The following is a 19271-nucleotide window of genomic DNA, read 5'->3' as shown; positions in this document are numbered from 1 at the left end:
ACTAGGTTGTCAAACTAATATCCGGGATAGACGGGAAGACACCAACAGTCTCCGATTCCGATTGACCAACTCATCTCTCTCTCTCTCTTCTGCTTTTTTTTATTTTTTTTATTTTTTTATTTGTGAAAACGACGTGGATGCACGTGCTGTCGTGCCTCCGGGTAGCTACGCCCCTGAACTGTATCGAAATTGAAAGGTGGTGTTGACATTCACAACTATTTGCGCATGAATAAGTTAATTGTTCTTATTAGAATATCAAAGTTGTTTTATAAATAGGAAAACATCGATGCGAAAATTATTTGGGAGCAGGAATTTCAAATGTTGAGAAATGTACATCTAATATTGATAAAGCAAAACGAAAATTACACTGCAAGGTCAAAATCGATCATGCCCGCTTGGTTAGTACCTATATCCGCTGTACTGATGATACACAGTGAAAGTGTAAACGTGTCTTTTTTGTTTAAGTATCATTTAAAAATTCTTTTTTTTTTGTGCAAATATGCGGGTTAACTATTAACAATGTGTATATATAGGCTGCTTTTTTTTTATCTTTTGGTGTTTGTGGGTTTTTTTCGAGATGAACTACAATCATATTTTACCTTTACTACAAATAACAAGACAACACATACTTTCCCCCAACACTTTTAATCATATTACAAAATAAATACAACATTATTACTCTTCATCGTTGTCGAGTAAATGAACCTTCAGGCTACTTACATCGGAAACCTTGAGAGTACGGTATTGGGATTCAATGTTATTCTTTTGCTTAATATGCCACAAAGTAATGCCTAAAAATAGTCCTATCATCAGAAGGAACGAAGAACAGCCCACTATTGCTCCAATTTGGTCATGTGTGAAACTTTTCTTGGAAGATTTTGTTTGATGCTGTACTGGTAAGAACATTTTAGTGAACATATTTGATAATTTATCTGATCTTGTAATATTATTTTGCAGTCCATGAACAGCGTCCTTCTTAAAATTATTGTAGGATTTTGAAACAGTTATTGTTTTAGAACTTTTGACTGGTTTCAATATTGTGGACTGCAATGGTTTGTCTGAATGAGACCACAAGCCTGTGTTTGGTCTTTTACTAATATGTGGTCCAGTAACTTGTATAACTGATGTCCGAACTTTGTTTTCTTCATTCTTGATATCTGAGAATAAAAGAAGACACAGGTTTAATTATATTCCTCAAACATTTACAGTAATTGTATATTCAATGTCCAGGGGTATATAAAATAATAAAATCATAGACATATACATGTCTCTGATAAAATTAAGCATGAAACAATGAGTTAAATATGCTACTCAAATCTAAATATCTGACAATAGGATATGACTGTTACAGTAATATTTATTCATTGTTATGTCTATTTAAAAATTAAAGAGGACAGAATGAATAAATCATGATTTTCTTATTTGGATGTCTTCGAATAATGGAATAAGTTATGTAAAGAATGGTATAAGATATAGATGTACATATTGATCCTAGTAATGGATATTTTACAATAAAAGTTGAGAGTGTAAGTCTTTGTTCTCTAATTTTTGCAAAATCTGTTCTCGGCAAATGGTTGGTTGAAATTTAATTGTGACGTTAAATTTTCCTGTTTTCTTCTGAATTTTCTTATTGTGACGTCATGAAAAAAGTCGACCATGTCTGATGACGTCAAATCAAAAGTACACAACTTTCCTTAAATCTTCGAAAAGGAAGGATAAAAATCATAAGAGAAACAGATTCCACTACTGTAACTCGTGCATTACGATATTTCTCCACTCTCAACAGTTAAATTTTAATTATTTAAAAAGCTCGGCAAGCCTCGCGCTTTAAATAATAACATTTAACTGTCCCGAGTGGAGAAATATGGTAATTCATTTGTTGCAGTTGTGGAATCTATAATTCTTAAGGCAATGTTGTCAAAGTGTTCTGTGTAGATAAAATATTTGACAGTAATACAGTCAAAGAAGACATAGATCAAAAGCATCTGTGGAATAGAAACTCATACCATTTCTCGAAACTTAGATAGTCTTTGATGGCAATTAACCAGAGTTTGGTTTATAAATACAAAAGCATTAAACTGTAGCGTGTACTCTACGGACAGATGATTCATATATATGGTATAAATGAGCTGCACAGTAAGTAGCTAATGGTGTGCAATTAGGGACGAAATGTAAACAAATCCAAAAAACCTTCAACTCCAGAAATATATCCTAAATGACTCCCATCTCTTTTGCGACGTCTTCTTCCTTTATAATACTGAGTACACGAATCCTAAAAAAATATAATGATGTTTTTTTTAATTTCCAATAATTGGTTCAGGAAGAGCATAACAATAACAATAACATACATGATTCGAGATTTCGACAAATGAGAAATCAATTTTATTCGAAAATCAGAGAGAATCAATCTGATTAAAATTCAGCCCTATATAAACTAGATGCTCGTACGTATGAGTATATCCCGCAATACCCACAAGGGAAGTCGCCATTAAACTTCATCTAGTAGTATAGTATGAGTATATTGAAATCAGAGAACTATATTTTAATTCGATTGTGAAAGGACTATTTTATAATCAAATCCTTTAAATGTTAATAAGACATTAGACTGTCATACATCATAATTTTGCATGTGTTTTTCCTATTCTATTTGACATGTTTGTATTATAAAGCTTACAGAAGACTTTTAAAATAAGTTTGATTTACTTGTGTTTTATCCATATTTAAGCAACAAAAATATGTTTTAGCTATTAGAGCTTTTAAATTCTTGCGTTTGATGAAAAATTGCACACTTTAAGTTAACGGGCTTGCCTGCTTTATCATTTATTATTGAATTTATGTTAAAAGTCTTGAAGATAAAGGTTTAACAACTAGTATCACATAAACCGTTATCATGATCAGTTATACATATACATTTCTTTAATTTTCCGTTGATAAAAAATATAAAAGTAAATATAAAAAAAAGAAGATGTGGTATGATTGCAAAGAGACAACTCTCCACAAGAGACCAAAATGACACAGAAATTTAAAACAACTATAAGTCACCGTACGGCCTTCAACAATGAGAACAGCCCATACCGCATAGTCAGCTGTAAAAGGCCCCGAAATGATAATTTAATTGCCCTTTTAATCTCGCCATAATATATATAAACACGACATAGTAGTTCCAGAAGAGTTCTGTATAGGTTATTCAGGTTCGAGAGTCCAGTACGAATCTTTTTGCCGTTGGTGAGTGAACTAAAGCAAAAAAGTAAAAAAAAACACGCATCTGTTCAAACGGCTGATTACATGAGCAAAATAACATCGCCATAGAGTAGGATAACATTAGCTGAAATAACAGGCGGTGCTTGGTCATCTGATATCTCCAAGTCAGATCTATTGACGCCATAAAGTGGAAATAATATGAGTTTCCCGAAACGAAAAGCTGAACAAATGATACACGCATACAAAATAGTAGCTGACACTCTTATTAAGAATAACTCAAGCATGACAAAAATAAAATCTTAGACTAACAGCATTTAACAACGGTGTTGAACAACCGGGTTAACACTTGAAGGATACAGAATTTCTTCTCCAAATGAGTATTGTTACAGTACTTACTCCATCACAATTTTCCTCACAGGTATTAAAAGTACATTGGAATGATAGAGAGGTACTACTATACAACATGAAAGACTTAAAGTATGGACTTCTTGCAACCAGACCGTCTGTCACAAAACCTTTATCACTCTCCAGAACATATCCGTCACCACACCTATACCAAAAAATTTAAAGGATAAAAAATTGTACATTGTGACAACTTTGATTAATAGGTTCATACATTAAACATTATTTTCCATGATAAGAAGCAAGTCAGTATGATAATATATATATGAGTTGATAAAAATTAAATAAAAAAGGACGTTCTTAACCGAGAATTAAGCTTTTAAATTCTTGCGTTTGATGAAAAATTGCACACTATTAGTTAACGGGCTTGCCTGCTTTATCATTAAAAGTCTTGAAGATAAAGGTTTAACAACTAGTGTCACATAAAAAAAATAAAATACATATTGTCTTCAAGGTTTAGGTTAGAGGTGTCCTTACCTGCAAAAATTACATAAAAAATATAAATATGCATTATTTTATGAACTTTATTTTTAAACGCATGCAACGTTAGCAATGTAAAACATTTTTTATTGTACAACCACTAAAGTATAAAGCATTCAGCCTCATAATAAAGAAAATAAAAAATAAAGTTTCACCATTTTTCGGACTTCAGTGAAAAAAATCAGAGGTATTTGATTCTTCCTCTTTGTTGGATTTTATTACAATGCCACTTACCCTGATCGCAAAAAAGAGTATTTATGACTTGATCCTTCTGTAACTCCTTCGCAATTAACTACTTTAAAACCTTTCTCTTTGGCTGTACCTACAAGAAAACGACTATTATATTATCTTTTCCACTGATTCTTTCAACACTTTTCATTGTATTTTCAAATGCTCGTCTAAGAATGTGTAAATATATGTCATATACAACTTCAGAAAAAAAGTCTGAACTCAACGATAGAGCGATAGAGCGGAATCAAGCAAAACATAGCCAGGCAAGCAAGTATGCATGCCATATATTCTACGTTCTTTTTGTATCTAGATTATTACTTTATGATCCTTTATCAAAATTACATTAATTTTTAAAAACGAAGAAGTTAAAATAGCACTTGTAACCATTTCATATTAATTTTTTTTAAATAAGGGCATCCTCTTATTGATTACCAAAGCACTTTAGTTCTGCAGTTCTATTATAGAAACTACTAAACGCCTAAATGAAAAGATCGCTTACCAGACATTGTTATCACAAGTCTTATTTTTGTTCTGAAACCTATATTTCCGGTTATTGTTCGTCCTAAGACATCCTGAACTTCCATAATAAATGCTGAGCTTGCAGTATGTCCAAGATGACTCTGTAACTGTTTCGTTGGAACCAGACTAAATAGGACATAAAGTTAAATTAAGTAACTGATTGTTCCAATTCTACACATCCATCCTGTTATTCGTACAAACATGTTCAGTAGTCGTTTGTTGGTGTGCTTCATAAGTATTTCTCAATTTTTATATAGATTAGACCGTTGGTTTTCCCGTTTGAATGGTTTTACACTAGTCATTTTGGGGGCCTTTATAGCTTGCTGTTCGGTGTGAGCAAAGGCTCAGTGTTGAAGACCGTACTTTGACCTATAATGGTTAAATTTTACAAATTTTGACTTGGATGGAGAGTTGTCTCATTGGCACGTAACCGCATATTATATGATATGCATGTAATATTTGCCACTGGATCATTGTGACATAGCTTAAACAAATACAATTCATACTCTTTCCATATGTGTTTCTCTCCTCTCATTACGGCAATGACTCCAACGTTTATCTTTGTATTTGATGATAAATTTGATTGGTTTACATGTTTTAATAATAACACTGCATGATAAATATTAACTTAGTTTCGAACAAGCAAAAAAATTTAGAGCTATATTGTCTCTTTTCTGTGGGCTTTAACAAAAGGTTTAAAAATTTCTTCATATGTTTCTTGGTTCCATATGTTACATTTTAATGTTTCCCTTGATTATTGAAATGAATCAGTTTTGTGTGAAAGTTTGCTCTTGTCGTAAAGATTAATTTTTCTACAGTATGTCATTTGTTTAGTGAAAATTGCTCACTAAGTAAAAATTTAACCTCAAACTTGTTTAGTGTTACTGCTGTTTTAAAGAATTTTTAATCAACAAGAATTATTTCTTTCACAAATTCACTGAATTCAATCAGGGAATCTGTAAAATAAATCTTAATCAATAAATTATTCAGTGATTTTGTAAAACCCCTGGTCATAATCAGGGATTTTATAAAATCACTAATCAGTTCAGTGATTATACAAAATCCCTGAAATTTCAGGGATTTTACAAATTCACTGTAACATATACACCCAGATTTGGAAGATATCTTATACTAGTACAACGTCAAGGAAAGGTTCCGTCTTTAAATACAGAAATCGAGAAAATCAAATAACACAGGGAAAAAACACACAAACAAATTTTCCATAGACACAGCATAATTTACATATACATAAGATATACATACGATCTGGATACTTCTATGACGGATGACATACTGTCGTTGTGAGTATCATATGTACACGTTACAATGTATGTGTCTACGACACGTCTAACTCCAGACTCGTCGCTGTATGATATCTCTACGGTCGCATAATAAGCATTGGAGTTGGCCTTTTTCTAACAAAACCAAAAATGAACATATTTAAGATGTATTCAATTATGGGGCCGTGTCAATGAAAGTATCCTAGGACATGTCCTAAGATAGGTCTTAGGACATTATTTAGGATGGTCTTAGGACGTGTCTGAGACATGTCTTAGGATGTAAAACAAAGCTGTCTTAGGACAGTCCTAACTACGCTAGGACCATCCTAACACATTTATTTAATTGAAAATATATGTATAGATTTGTATGACATAGATTGAATTGTATTTTAAAACCTATATGTAAAGAGAGGGAGGATAACTCTTATATAGAAAACAATTAACGCAAAATAAAAGTTAAAAGTTTTTACGGAATACTAATAAATACGTTATTAAATATGATAAAAGATATAAATGAATTTAATACGAAAACAAAAGTAAATGGTCACAAAACTTTGTGATATTCGTGCTGCAATTTTAGTACATAAACTAGTTTTGTCCTTAGGTCCACTCAATTTCATTACATGTATCGAATCAGGAAGAGGTAAAAAAATAAGTAAACTTTTTCCCATATTTGAATTATTTAAAATATGTTGCTTATGATGATAGTATTGTTTAGGCTTCAAAAAGGCAGCACGAAATAATTTAATATAATACAATTTAATCTTTAACAAACATTAAACAATATTTTTTTTTAATTTTATCTAATTATAGTTTAATATTGTATTAGTATTTTTAGTATTGATTTATGCCATATTTGTTGTTTTTATTACGTTTAAGGACGACATAACCCTTAGGACTATCCTAAGACACCTAATTGTATATCCTAACTTTAGGACCAAATTTAGGACATATCTTATTTTAGGAGACTTTCGTTAACCCAACTTAAGACTAAGACGTGTCCTAACACCATCCTAAGACATGTCTTAGTCCTAGGATAGCTTCGTTGACACGGCCCCGGGTTTATAAGCATTTTTAAAATATTAGAGATGATTAAAATCATACGGTGTGAAATTGATTGTTTGAACACCATACAAGAATTGACAGGATGTAGAACCATAAGTGTTCATATTTAGATAGCAAAACATATTCAGTTATGTTATATATAAAGGCAACAGTAAAGTATAACGGTGTTCAAAAGTCATAAATCGATTGAGATAAAACAAATCCGGGTTACAAACTAACAGATCAACTATAAGAGGAAAACAAAGGAACAGCAGGAACACTGACGAACAACAAAAACAATCGCCAACATACACAGAAACGAACTATAAGTCAACAAATACAATATTCCTGACTCGGTACAAAGAAAAGATGGTGGGTTGAACCTAGTTTTAAGGCTATATAAACCTCCCGCTTTATGACATTGTTAAAAAATACAATGTATCATTGAAATACTCGTGTATCAGCTGGTATCGATAAACATCTCACGACCTCGTTAAATAGAAAACATAAAAAGAAGTTTATATCTAAATGATAAAAAATAGAGGCGGGTAGTCACACTCATTAGTCAAAAACTGACTGACAATGGGTACATGTACATACTCACTGTAAATACACAGCCTGGTTCAGTGACGTTTTCAGGGTACTGCACTGTTGTATTGTAATATTCTGGTGGTCCTGTTTGAGACACATTGTACACCTCATGATTTCTACAGTCTATTAAAACGTCCACAGCTTTATCTGCCACCACTGATATGTGTGCTGTTCCGTTTACATCTGGTGCGCATGTAGTATAAACTAGGGGGAAAAGATTCATGATCGAATTTAATAATCATTGTAGTTCCTGTATGGTTTACTTTCAACAAGTTTGTTCTGGTTTTCATACGTTGTTATTAATCGTATTCACAGTACTAGTACTTATGAGTCTTATGTAGACGAAACGCGCGTCTGGCGTACTAAATTATAATCCTGGTACCTTTGATAACTATTCCGCCATTGATTGAAATATCAAGGGGTTTTGAAAACAACGTTCATGTAATGTTTTTTTTTATAGAAATAAACAAGCATGCAGCGTTTGTTGAATAAGCATTGTTAATTATATTTGTATTTCTGCCAGGCAAAATATGATGAACTTCGACCCGGCGTTGACTAGAAATGAGGATCGTGCGCTGGGGTAAAGCTGTTGACCGTAACTGCATTCACGGTCATCCCAAGATGTCGGATGAAAAATTAGGTCAGTATTTGTATTGTCTGTTAGAGTGTTTCTATATCATTTTCTTTACAAAGCATACATTGGTACGATGTAAATGTATAAATGATTCACACGGAAATCACAAAATACTACCGAGAAATGTGTATGAAATAGGAAATTGGATTTGAAAAAATCGCTAAGATGACCGTAAATCATAATTGAGATGACCGTAACAGGATCAGCGATTATAACAAGGGTGACCGTAATTGGTTAAAGGATGACCGTAATTTATAAAAGATTACCGTCAATTCTAAGAAATATCCATAATTGTATTCATAGCTTTTTGTTGAGTTTGTCTTAATAGGAGGTTGGTTAGCAGATATAAATATGTTTAATCAATTTCTTTTTAACTACTAGTATTTGCCGTATTTTGAGTCTATGACAATGATAGTTAATGCATATTTCTAATAAATGATAAAATTTTAACGTTGTTCAGTGGCGGATCCAGAAATTTTCATAAGTGGGGGCCCACTGACTGACCTAAGAGGGGGCCCGCTCCAGTCACGCTTCAGTGATTCCCTATATAAGCAACCAAATTTTTTCCCAAAAAGGGGGGGCCCGCCCCCCCCCCCCCTAAATCCGCCTATGTTGTTATTAATAAATATTTAAAGGGGCTGACAGATTTTTCATAAAGGTTTTCTAAACTTGATAAAGGATTAGGCCCAGTAAGACCCCTTTTTGAACCCAAAATACATATATATATATAGCAGTTTTACAAAATTATTAAAATGTAAACTTTGAGCTATTTATAGGAAAGTTAAATACTTCTGTTTCATAAATTTGAGCTGTTTTTGACAATACCATGCACATGTATCAGGTACTAACACCATTAAGTCGTGCTAAATTACTGAAATCTTCGAAATTTTAGCATTTTGGTTAATTTTAGACGGTTTCCGTATGAAAGGGAAGTGGCCGCATTAGTGTTCAATCTTGTTATTTAAAAATGTAAGTTGTATTTGATGATAATACATAAAATATATAAAGGTTGAGAATGAACACGGATGCGGCCGCTTTCATTTTTGACAAAAACTATCTGAATAGGGACCTAATATGGCATATTAGATAGATTTTTCATATTTAAACTTGGCTTTGAGTATTTTCAGACTAAATCAGTTCAAATCTTTCACATTAACGAATTGAATCGACTGAAGTAGACATTAAAGTGTTTAAAGAGTGTCCAAAATATTTCATCAAATAAACCTGAACCTGGAGGCCAAAATCGACCCTTACCGGACCTTCTCCTTTAAAAAAAGTCTGGCTTATCTTTTCTTATCTCCATGCATTATTTTAAGTAAAAAAAGGAGTCTTGTTCTACAGTATTTGAAATTTATTTTTGGAACCGATTTTTTTTTTTGATTAAGCATATCAACCCGATCGAATCTGCCTGGCCTGGCACTCACCGGTACCTCAGAATCAAATGATCGTTCCCTTACCTGAATTTTTTTTTAAATTTCAAATATTTTGTTCTAGAAATTCATTCATCACACCTGAACAGAACACAATTGTGTTACTGTAAATTCAGAAATTAATGCGAGGCCAGTTTTATTATTGCGAAAAATGCGACAGAGTTGTAAACGCAATAATTTTAACTCGCATTTTGAAATATATTGTATGAATCAAACAGGATTTTCTCAAATCGTAAAAATTAAAATCGTATTTAGGTCAAAAATTACATAATCGCAAAAAAGTAAATGCACACAATAATTTCTGAATTTTCAGTATTTAGAACTGATGGTCATCCTATACAATTACGGTCATCTTTTTACCAATCAAGGTCATCCTTGTATGTTACGGTCATCTTGAAAATATTTTAATCATGATTTACGGTCATCTTAGCGATTTTTTCAAATCTAATTTCCTGTTTCATACACATTTCTGGGTAGTAATTTGTGATTTCCGCGTGAATCTTTTATAAATTTACATCCTACCAATGTACGCTTTGTAAAGAAAACGATATATAGAAACACTTTAACAGACAATACAAATATTGACCTAATTTTTCATCCGACATCTTGGGATGACCGTGAATGCAGTTACGGTCATCAGCTTTACCCCAGTGATCGTGTGCGGCCAGTCAAAAGTTTTTTTCAATGGGAATTAAACTCTTTTTTAAAGAAATTGCAACTTGTAATAGATAGCAATGAAAAATTACTATAACCATTGTTTCAAAATATCATTGGTATTCTTTTGAGAAAATGTGTAGTACAGGACAATATTATAAAACAAACTTTCAGATCTAGTACATGTATATGCAAAACAATTAAGTCAAAGAACTCTTTTTATAAAACAAAACTGTAAGCCTTTTTTCTCGAACAATATCTGTGTTTTTTCGTCAATTAAAATAAAACTTCTGTAGATATAGATCTAGTCAAAATCGGGTGTTGTCCACTCAAAAACTGCATAGTGATAATCTCTCATATGTAGTTGGAAAAAATATCTTACCGTTTAGTACCATATCAGGTATACTATTGCATAAAATCTGCAAGCAAAAAAGAAAACGCTATAGAGAGATATGTTGAACACATATAATGATATTAGAAGAACTATTTGTAACGTTTGTAAGACGTGTTTTTAACAGATAGTCGGAATTCATAAGGGAACCAACTGCTCCTCTTGACAGAAATCAGAACATTTCTTGGATCTCTTTGTTTTGCTTGGTCTCGTTATTGTGAATATTCGAATACTACAGACATTTTACGCAAGTTATATTCAAAATTGTTGAGTTTTTCTATGTATATCTCAGTTGAAGACTAGAAAACTCTAAAATTTTCGGCGACAATTTTTATTTTCATCACTTATTTTATTACTTTTATATGTCCTATTACAATGCTAAATTCCCCATTTCCTTTCTCAATTTTATGAATTGAAATTTTCAATAAACATATGCATTCCAATCTCAATGGTTATATTCGTGTCCATGTAACCTATTTGCTCTCATTCAAGTGTTTTGTGCTATTACCGAACGAACACGCGTCTATCATTAATTGTAATGAGAAGTCTATCAATTTACTTTGTGTGTCTGTCTCATTCTTATCTGTTTAATTTTCTAATTATATATTTATTGTACGTTTTCTTTGTTTTGGACTCTATGGAAAATACTGTTGTTCTCGCAGATTAGCTGGCTTTTGTATGAGTCCTTGGCTTGAAATTTTGGATGGGCATGTGACTGTGTAGTAAAAGGAAAACAGAAAGACAATAATTTTATGACAACACGCAGAGTTAGTTTGGCGCAAGAGAATGTCTACATATCTACTTACATTCGGTACTGCATAACTTATTAGTAATACCAGGAATACGATTGCCATTTAGCTGAAATAAAAGGTATTGTTAGCATATGGAAATATGATAATTTATATGAAATTTTGATATCGGAAAAAAATAATCATGCTGAGAGAATCGACACTTTGGTCTAAAAGTAATTATCTAAAAATGATCGGATAACATATATCCTTCTGATGTTAAATGAATCAAATCAATCTATTCCGATTAACTATAACACATCAACAAACTGTAACCACATTTACACTGAAGCAGATACACATTATTTGAGGTCTTGCAATTAACATTCCAAAATATGGTATATTCCGTACTAGTGAAGTGACTGTTTAAATTCAGAGTATTAAAGTATTTGCTTGAAAGTCGGACAACGTTTGTTTCCGCATCCCCTGCAAGAGCTCACATACAAAGAGCCTGCACGTGATTAACAGGATAAATCAGCTCTCATCGGCAAGCCTTTTTGGTTTTTTGGGCTACGGAAAGCCAGTATACAGGTGACTCGGGAAAGATCTTGAAAAGTTTAGGGCGTTTTTCGATTCCTTTTCGTTTGTCGCAGATAAGGTGTGATAACTTGCCAATTTTAAGATGGTAAGTCAACAGAAACGGCACTATTTTGTTGACCTTTTTGTTATATTGTAAATGTTCATCAAGGCTGATGTTGGCAAACCGTTATCTAAATATGTATTTTCTCTTGTAGGCCCGAAATTTTATGTGACCGCACATCTCTTGTAGTCTGACGCCTTTTTGTAGGATCTTTGACGGAGCAATCCGTTTTATAAGAAATATTTTCTTTCTTAAAAGAAGCTTTTTCACATCTGTGGAAACAATTTCATAGGTAAATATTGTCCGGACGAATTTTCATAATAACCGTGGACATAATTTACTGTGAAAAAGTGTCCGGTCGACATAATTTCATGGCGGACAATATTTAATCCTTCCCTCACATGAGGACGTGGTGTCAGGAATTGTAGATCACAAAATGGCAAAAATGAGAAAATGTTAGAAAATATGTATGGAGTTGGAGTTTGACCATAAACTGTGATTCAACACTGTTGCTATTTAAAACTATATTGTCGAAACGTACATAGGTGTTGTCAAAGAAAAAAAGAACAACTTTAATCATCTCGTTACTGATCCAGTTCAAAAATATTTCCCTTTTTTTATTACAGAAGGAGGCTTTATATGAGTTGCAGCAAAGTTGAAACAAACCTGCAATCAAATGGGTAATTATAAATAATTTGTCTTGCCAAGACGGTTCACGATGACTTTGTATACAGTCCAGACTACTTCCCCTATCTGACATAAGCTAGTCTCAGAGTAGGATAGCAGTATGTCTAAAATGCAGCTGACCTCTGGCGATGATACAAGATTGAATGGTCTAACTGACATGCCTAATATATGTATGCGTAAAAAAAAAATTTCACATGTGCAGATATATATATAATTTAAACTTGTTTATATATTATATATGTATACATTAATAGCTTGCTGTTCGGTGTGAGCCCTGAATGCTCCGTGTTGAAGACCGTATGGCGACATAATTTTGCAAATTGTGACTTCGATGGGGAGTTGTCTCATTGACACTCATACCACATCTTCTTATATCTATATACACAAGTCTATATCACAAGTCTATATCTATACAGTCGGAAACCCGGTTGAAATAGAACAAAAGAATCGAAGCTCTTTGTTAGAGAAGGTGATAAATGTGTATTGTATTGTTTACTATAGTGACAAAAATTTTAAAAGTTAAAAGAAACAAACAAAATTACAATTTTCTTCTCAATTACGAGGTGTTTTATTTTAAAAACACCATTTGCATAAGTTTTCAATTTATCTAGTACATAGTTAAGCAGAACCATTATATTTCAAGTCGACGACATGGGTATCTTTCAAGTTGGATGAAGAAAATGCATAACCTCCGATTTTTTTGAAAAAATTACCACGGACGGAAAACACATCAATTTATTAGTTCAAAAATTTTTGTGTCTGCCCTTCCATTATGTGACTCAAGAAAAATTCCAAAAATTATATCGAAGAGAAAATTGAGTGCACCTTTTTATGTTAGGGCGTGTTTGAGTTGAATATTTTGTCTTGATATCGTACAAAGTAAGATTATTTCATACATCGTCTCGCTTCATATTCTATTATTTTTATATATCAAAGCTACAGAATGACTTTATAACACAAAAAAATAACTACTAAAAGATGAAATATATGGGTGAAGTGAAATCCCTATCTAATGAGTCACAAAAACAGAGAAGGTGTGTCCGAATAGCTATGTTTTTACTGAAAGTACTTGACGACAGTCTTTCAAGTTGGATGTAAAAATGCATCTTTGAAAAAATATAATGGTTTGTGTGTGAAAACTAGGGTTTATAGTCTGTATACACTAAAAAAATCTAGTCTGCCCTTCAACGAAATTTTTAATTAGAATTTTTTTAAATGTTTATCAATTTTCGAAAAAAAACCACCTGACAACCGATCAGACAATAGTTTTAAGTTGAATCAATGCAGACAAGATCATTAACTGATGCTCATTAGCTAGTTGATACATTTGTCTTTTAAGGTTCATCATAACAAATGGACAAATATGGCCGTATTTTCACCTCAAAAACTTGTCTGTGTACAGACTTACCTGTGCTGTTTGGAAAGTTTTCATGCTTAGCATCCACTAGATATATAAAAGTTAAATGCATTTTGTGTTAAAGAAAGATAAAATCTTTTTTGGTTTTTGCTAGGCATTTTTTTTTTTCCTTTCTAGAGAAGGTGTAAAAATAAACAAACACCTGAATTACTTTGATACTGTCCACTCACTGACTCAGATGAACTCTTTTACTCACCTGAAGTTGTGAAGATACCTCTTGCCATGTCAATTAAGGACAATCAAAACAATACAAACCGGTTTTTTACCTGAGGGAGCATCTCATAGTTGTACCACAACTTAGTTATTTTCAGACCCTTTGCATGAAGGAAAAACAATGCCCACCAAAATCCAAAAGAGATTTTATCTTTCTGAAACACAAAATGCTTTTAACTTTATTATATCTAGTGGATGCCAGGCATTAAAACTTTTCCAACTTCACAGGTAAGTCTGTACTCAGAGTAATTTTTGGCATGTAAATACAGCCATATTTGTCCGTATGTTATGATGAACCTTAAAATACAACTGACATATAATGATCGTAATGGTGCAATGTGGATAAATTTATCGGCTTCAATGAGCAAAATTGGTAGCGCGTCATCCCTACAAATTCAATGGCTTCCATTTCTACGATTGTGAAAATGAACTGGCGTAATGGGGAGATAATTCTGACGAAGTAGAGTCCTGACTGTATATACTAAGTACGTAAGCATGATGGTATAAATATAGTATACGTTGATTCCTTCTACCAAAATTATGACTTAAACAGTTACACCTTGTGCAGAAACCAGGGTCGTAGCGTAATGGAGGCAAATGAGGCAAATGCCTCACTTTTGAATCGACGACCAAACTTTCGAAGTGTCTTTTTTTTTTACTTATGTATTTTACATCAATTTATCAATATGCGAGTTTCGAGTTTCAAATTATCTACCGGCACACTACATACAGTGTGTCCACTCTGCAGCAGCAATTGCAGCTTTTATCATAGTGGTGACGGTAAAATAGTAAGTGTTCCGAATACAAATCAAAATAAAAAAAAATTGAAACAAATCTTAATGTCGTTGCAAAACTGGTTCAAGACATGAGTATTTACACCCCTATACTTGCTGCATGTCCCTTCCTAATTATGTTTTTTCTGTATTTTTTTTTCAATTTTGCCCCTTTAATAATTTTACTGCTTTAACTAATGGAGATTACAATTATACTGACATCTGCAGGAGGAAGGTTCTCCAAGGGCAATCCGTAGGCTGGCACTTATCAGTAAACATATAAATTAGTCAGAGAAAAATAATAAAAAGAGAATTGTAGCAAGTCTAGCTATAACACCCCTATTCTGGCTTATTACTTTCCTTGGTTTATTTGAATCGATAACGCTATAGCTTCCAATGTTTACACTATCAACTCACTGAACAACAAATTATAATTGATAAAATAATTCATTGACCAAAACTAATAATTATTCATAATTAATTTAGACAAAATCATGAAGCGTCTTTTCTATGGAAGTCTTTGATGTATAAGGCAATTCATGATTTTTATTTCAATCTTTAATAAAAGTATGAAATATATTTTTGGTATCGTTTGAAAATATTTCTTTCGTGTTTCTTTTTCTGATTATGGTCAGCGTTGTCTGGTTGTATGCTAGCGTGTGCCGTTGATTCTAGTGCGGTAGGTCGTGGGTTTGAACCCTGGTAGGTCAAACCAAGGACTTGAAAATTGGTAGAATAATGTGTCCAGGTAGGTTGACATGTCTTCCAGCGGATTGTTTACAGAGAATGCTTATAACATGTTCTCGACTTCTAGAAGCTTATAACTTGCTACTGGACATAAATATTTACATGCATGTACATAAGAACGTAGTGTTGAAGCTTTTCGATAGTATAGGTCACAGGAGAATCGGAAAGTTTTGGTTGAGAAACAGAGATTATTTTTTTTTTATATTTACTTATAGGCTAGCTACACATTTATTTCTAAAAAAACAGTTGTTGGCATGACACGGGTTATGTTCTTCTCATATATTTTATGATAGTATGATACTAAACCCCTAACGGGAGGGATTGTACCTGATATTCATATGAGGAAGACAAAATCTTTTCAATCAGTTTAATTGAGGTCTGGAGCTGGCATGTCAGTTAACTGCTAGTAGTCTGTTGTTATTTATGTATTATTGTCATTTTATTTATTTTCTTTTGTTACATCTTTTGACATCAGACTCGGACGTCTCTTGAACTGAATTTTAATGTGCGTATTGTTATTCTTTTACTTTTCTACATTGACTAGAGGTATAGGGGGAGGGTTGAGATCTCATAAACATGTTTAACCCCGCCGCAATTTTGCGCCTGTCCCAAGTCAGGAGCCTCTGGCCTTTGTTAGTCTTGTATGATTTTAAATTTTAGTTTCTTGTGTATAATTCGGAGTTTAGTATGACGTCCATTATCACTGTACTATTATGCATATTTTAGGGGCCAGCTGAAGGACACCTACGGGTGCGGGAATTCTCGCTACATTGAAGACCCATTGGTTGCCTTCGGCTGTTGTTTGCTCTATGGTCGGGTGGTTGTCGCTTTGACATATTCACCATTTCCTTTCTCAATTTTAGCTAATAAAAATAACGTATTTCAGTTATATATATTTTTTGTTTTTTATTATAAATAGTAATGCTGAAATGAGCTAACTTCTCCCGTTTCAGGCACCCGAAAACCCCCTAAAAAAAGGCTTAAAAATTTTTCGCCTCGCTCCGCTCGGCGATTTGCCTCACTTTAAACAAACAGGCGCTACGGCCTTGGAAACATACGTAACATTAATACGCTTATTAAATTAATACATGTAGTACGTTCTACATAACAGTAGAATAATTGTTACAAACGGAGTCATTACTCAAAACATAGCTATTGTTATTAATAAGTATAATACCAACCTTTGTCGTCATATTCATCATTTCATGGTTTCCATATGAAGACAGTATTTTAACACAATACTTAGAAAATTGATTTTAAAACCTGCGTCCTATATTAAAACGATATGTCAAATAATGTTATCAATCTTAATTTAAATAACCAAACAACCATAACATCTACAAAGGTATGTATAAAGGGAAGTTTGTAAATAAATCACTAATTATAGCCTTTTACGTGATAACAATGATGTACATTAATTTTGTCCCGGATTTATCTTATAAACATATCTATTATACCTGGAAAAACTGTTTGTACAACAACTTGAACAAGGTCAATGCATTTGAAACACAAGAAAGGTGGGTTTGACAAATTATAGCACGTGATACTCCCAGAGGTCACTGGAGGGTCGGGTGCATTTGATCAAATTTTGCGTGAAAATAGTTTCCTTAAAAAAACAAACAATAGATATTAAAATAACAAAAAGAAAGAAAGAAAGACAAACTACTGAAATGGCATGGGTGCAGTACCTTTCAAGAATTCCCGAAAGTTGCGAAGCTAAAAATTAAATAAACGGGGGAAAAGTCCAATAAACAGTATATGTGCAAACACTCCATGAGGTAAAAGATGTTATATTTTTGCAATAACAAAAAAATAATGTTAAAATAGTCAAATGGACCAGTTGTAAACGAGCAACACAGTAAAATGTCGTTATGGACATTTAAACTGGTTTATACCTATCATTTAAATATACAGGGCTGTAACTACATTGAGGCAAATGAGGCAAATGCCTCATGCTGGAAATTAAAAAAAAAAATGAAAAAAAATTGTCTTTATATCAAATTGTTTTCACGGAAAGTGTCTTGCAAGAAGCAATTTCTCTTCACTGGACTGATGTCGCCCCTGCATTTTTTTCGTGATCTATGTTTCTATTTTATTTTTGGTTTTCAGAGTTGATGGTCTATTGTTTGTACTTCTGTGTCTCGGGTTTGTGTTTTGTTCTTTTATTGTCTACTTTATGACTATAGTCTGAGTGCTGTTTTTCATTTGTAAACGTGTGCAATGTTGCATGTCCACCGATGTCCAGATATTGTGCGGGAAAATATTTTAAGAATTTGCTCTCGTTTTTTATATAGATTAGACCGTTGGTTTTCTCGTTTGAATGGTTTTACACTAGTAATTTTGGGGCCCTTTATAGCTTTTTGTTCGGTGTGAACCAAGGCTCCGTGTTGAAGGCCGTACATTGACTTATAATGGTTACTTTTATAAATTGTTATTTGGATGGAGAGTTGTCTCATTGGCACTAACACCACATCTTCCTATATCTATCTACGATGCTATACTGGACACAGAAAAAATTGTCGTTTCTGCATGGATAATTGAACTTGATATCAAAGAATACAAATACGTTTTTGTCTTTTTTTTTCCCGTTGATTAAGATATTCAGTTTTCTATATTAATTATACATATCTATCACTTTTGTGCATGTCTCACCTTGTTTCGAGTCAGAGAAAATACCAGCAATCTTTCTTAGTATGGATTGTAAAATTTAGTATTTTCTCTGAGTCGTTTAAATCACTTGAAACTAGCTATATATAGGTGAGACATGCACAGAAGTGATAGATATGTATTATCTATAATACTAAATTACGAGGTCCAATTTGTCAGCCGTCATCGGGTAAAAACGACAAATCAAAGAATTCAACTCTATATATAACTAATATAGGACAATGGTTTAGCTTAAAAATTACACCACTCCAGACCCTTTTGTTTTCCATATAATTAATATTGCCAATAATTAACAAGTTCCGGGTCTAATCCGATACCGATACCAATAGTATATTCACCTGTTAGCTATTACCTTATCTGTACGTTCCGCATTTGACAGGCGCACCACCAAACGGTGTATTTAGGATTTTGCTATATACACGGGTCATAATCAATGGGCGGACACTACTTAATTCAATCATTGTCAAATTGTTCCCTATTGTAGCTTTATTCAGCAATCAGCAAGACTTTCTAAGATAACTAATATAGGACAATGCCGTTGA

General features: G+C 32.8%; 1 protein-coding gene across 2 annotated transcripts; it reads right to left on the bottom strand.

The window, feature by feature from the left end:
- Window positions 1–629: 629 nt before the first annotated feature.
- Window positions 630–17632, bottom strand: LOC139513121 (vitelline envelope sperm lysin receptor-like). Of its 2 annotated transcripts, none has more exons than XM_071301342.1 (10): window positions 17520–17632; window positions 11664–11715; window positions 10849–10885; window positions 7762–7952; window positions 6097–6248; window positions 4814–4959; window positions 4318–4405; window positions 3598–3751; window positions 2191–2272; window positions 630–1157 (listed from the first exon to the last, which is right to left on the bottom strand). In XM_071301342.1, the coding sequence occupies exons 2-10, from the start codon at window positions 11709–11711 to the stop codon at window positions 676–678; spliced, it is 1380 nt and encodes a 459-aa protein (XP_071157443.1). In that variant the 5' UTR covers window positions 11712–11715; window positions 17520–17632; the 3' UTR covers window positions 630–675. The 2 variants fall into 2 exon arrangements, with proteins under 2 accessions (XP_071157443.1, XP_071157444.1); XM_071301343.1 differs by lacking the exon at window positions 17520–17632 and adding an exon at window positions 17244–17408.
- Window positions 17633–19271: the final 1639 nt, after the last annotated feature.

This window comes from Mytilus edulis, chromosome 2 (assembly GCF_963676685.1).
Source record: "Mytilus edulis chromosome 2, xbMytEdul2.2, whole genome shotgun sequence".
Lineage (NCBI taxonomy): Eukaryota > Metazoa > Mollusca > Bivalvia > Mytilida > Mytilidae > Mytilus > Mytilus edulis.
This window is presented reverse-complemented; position numbering and strand designations above follow the sequence as displayed.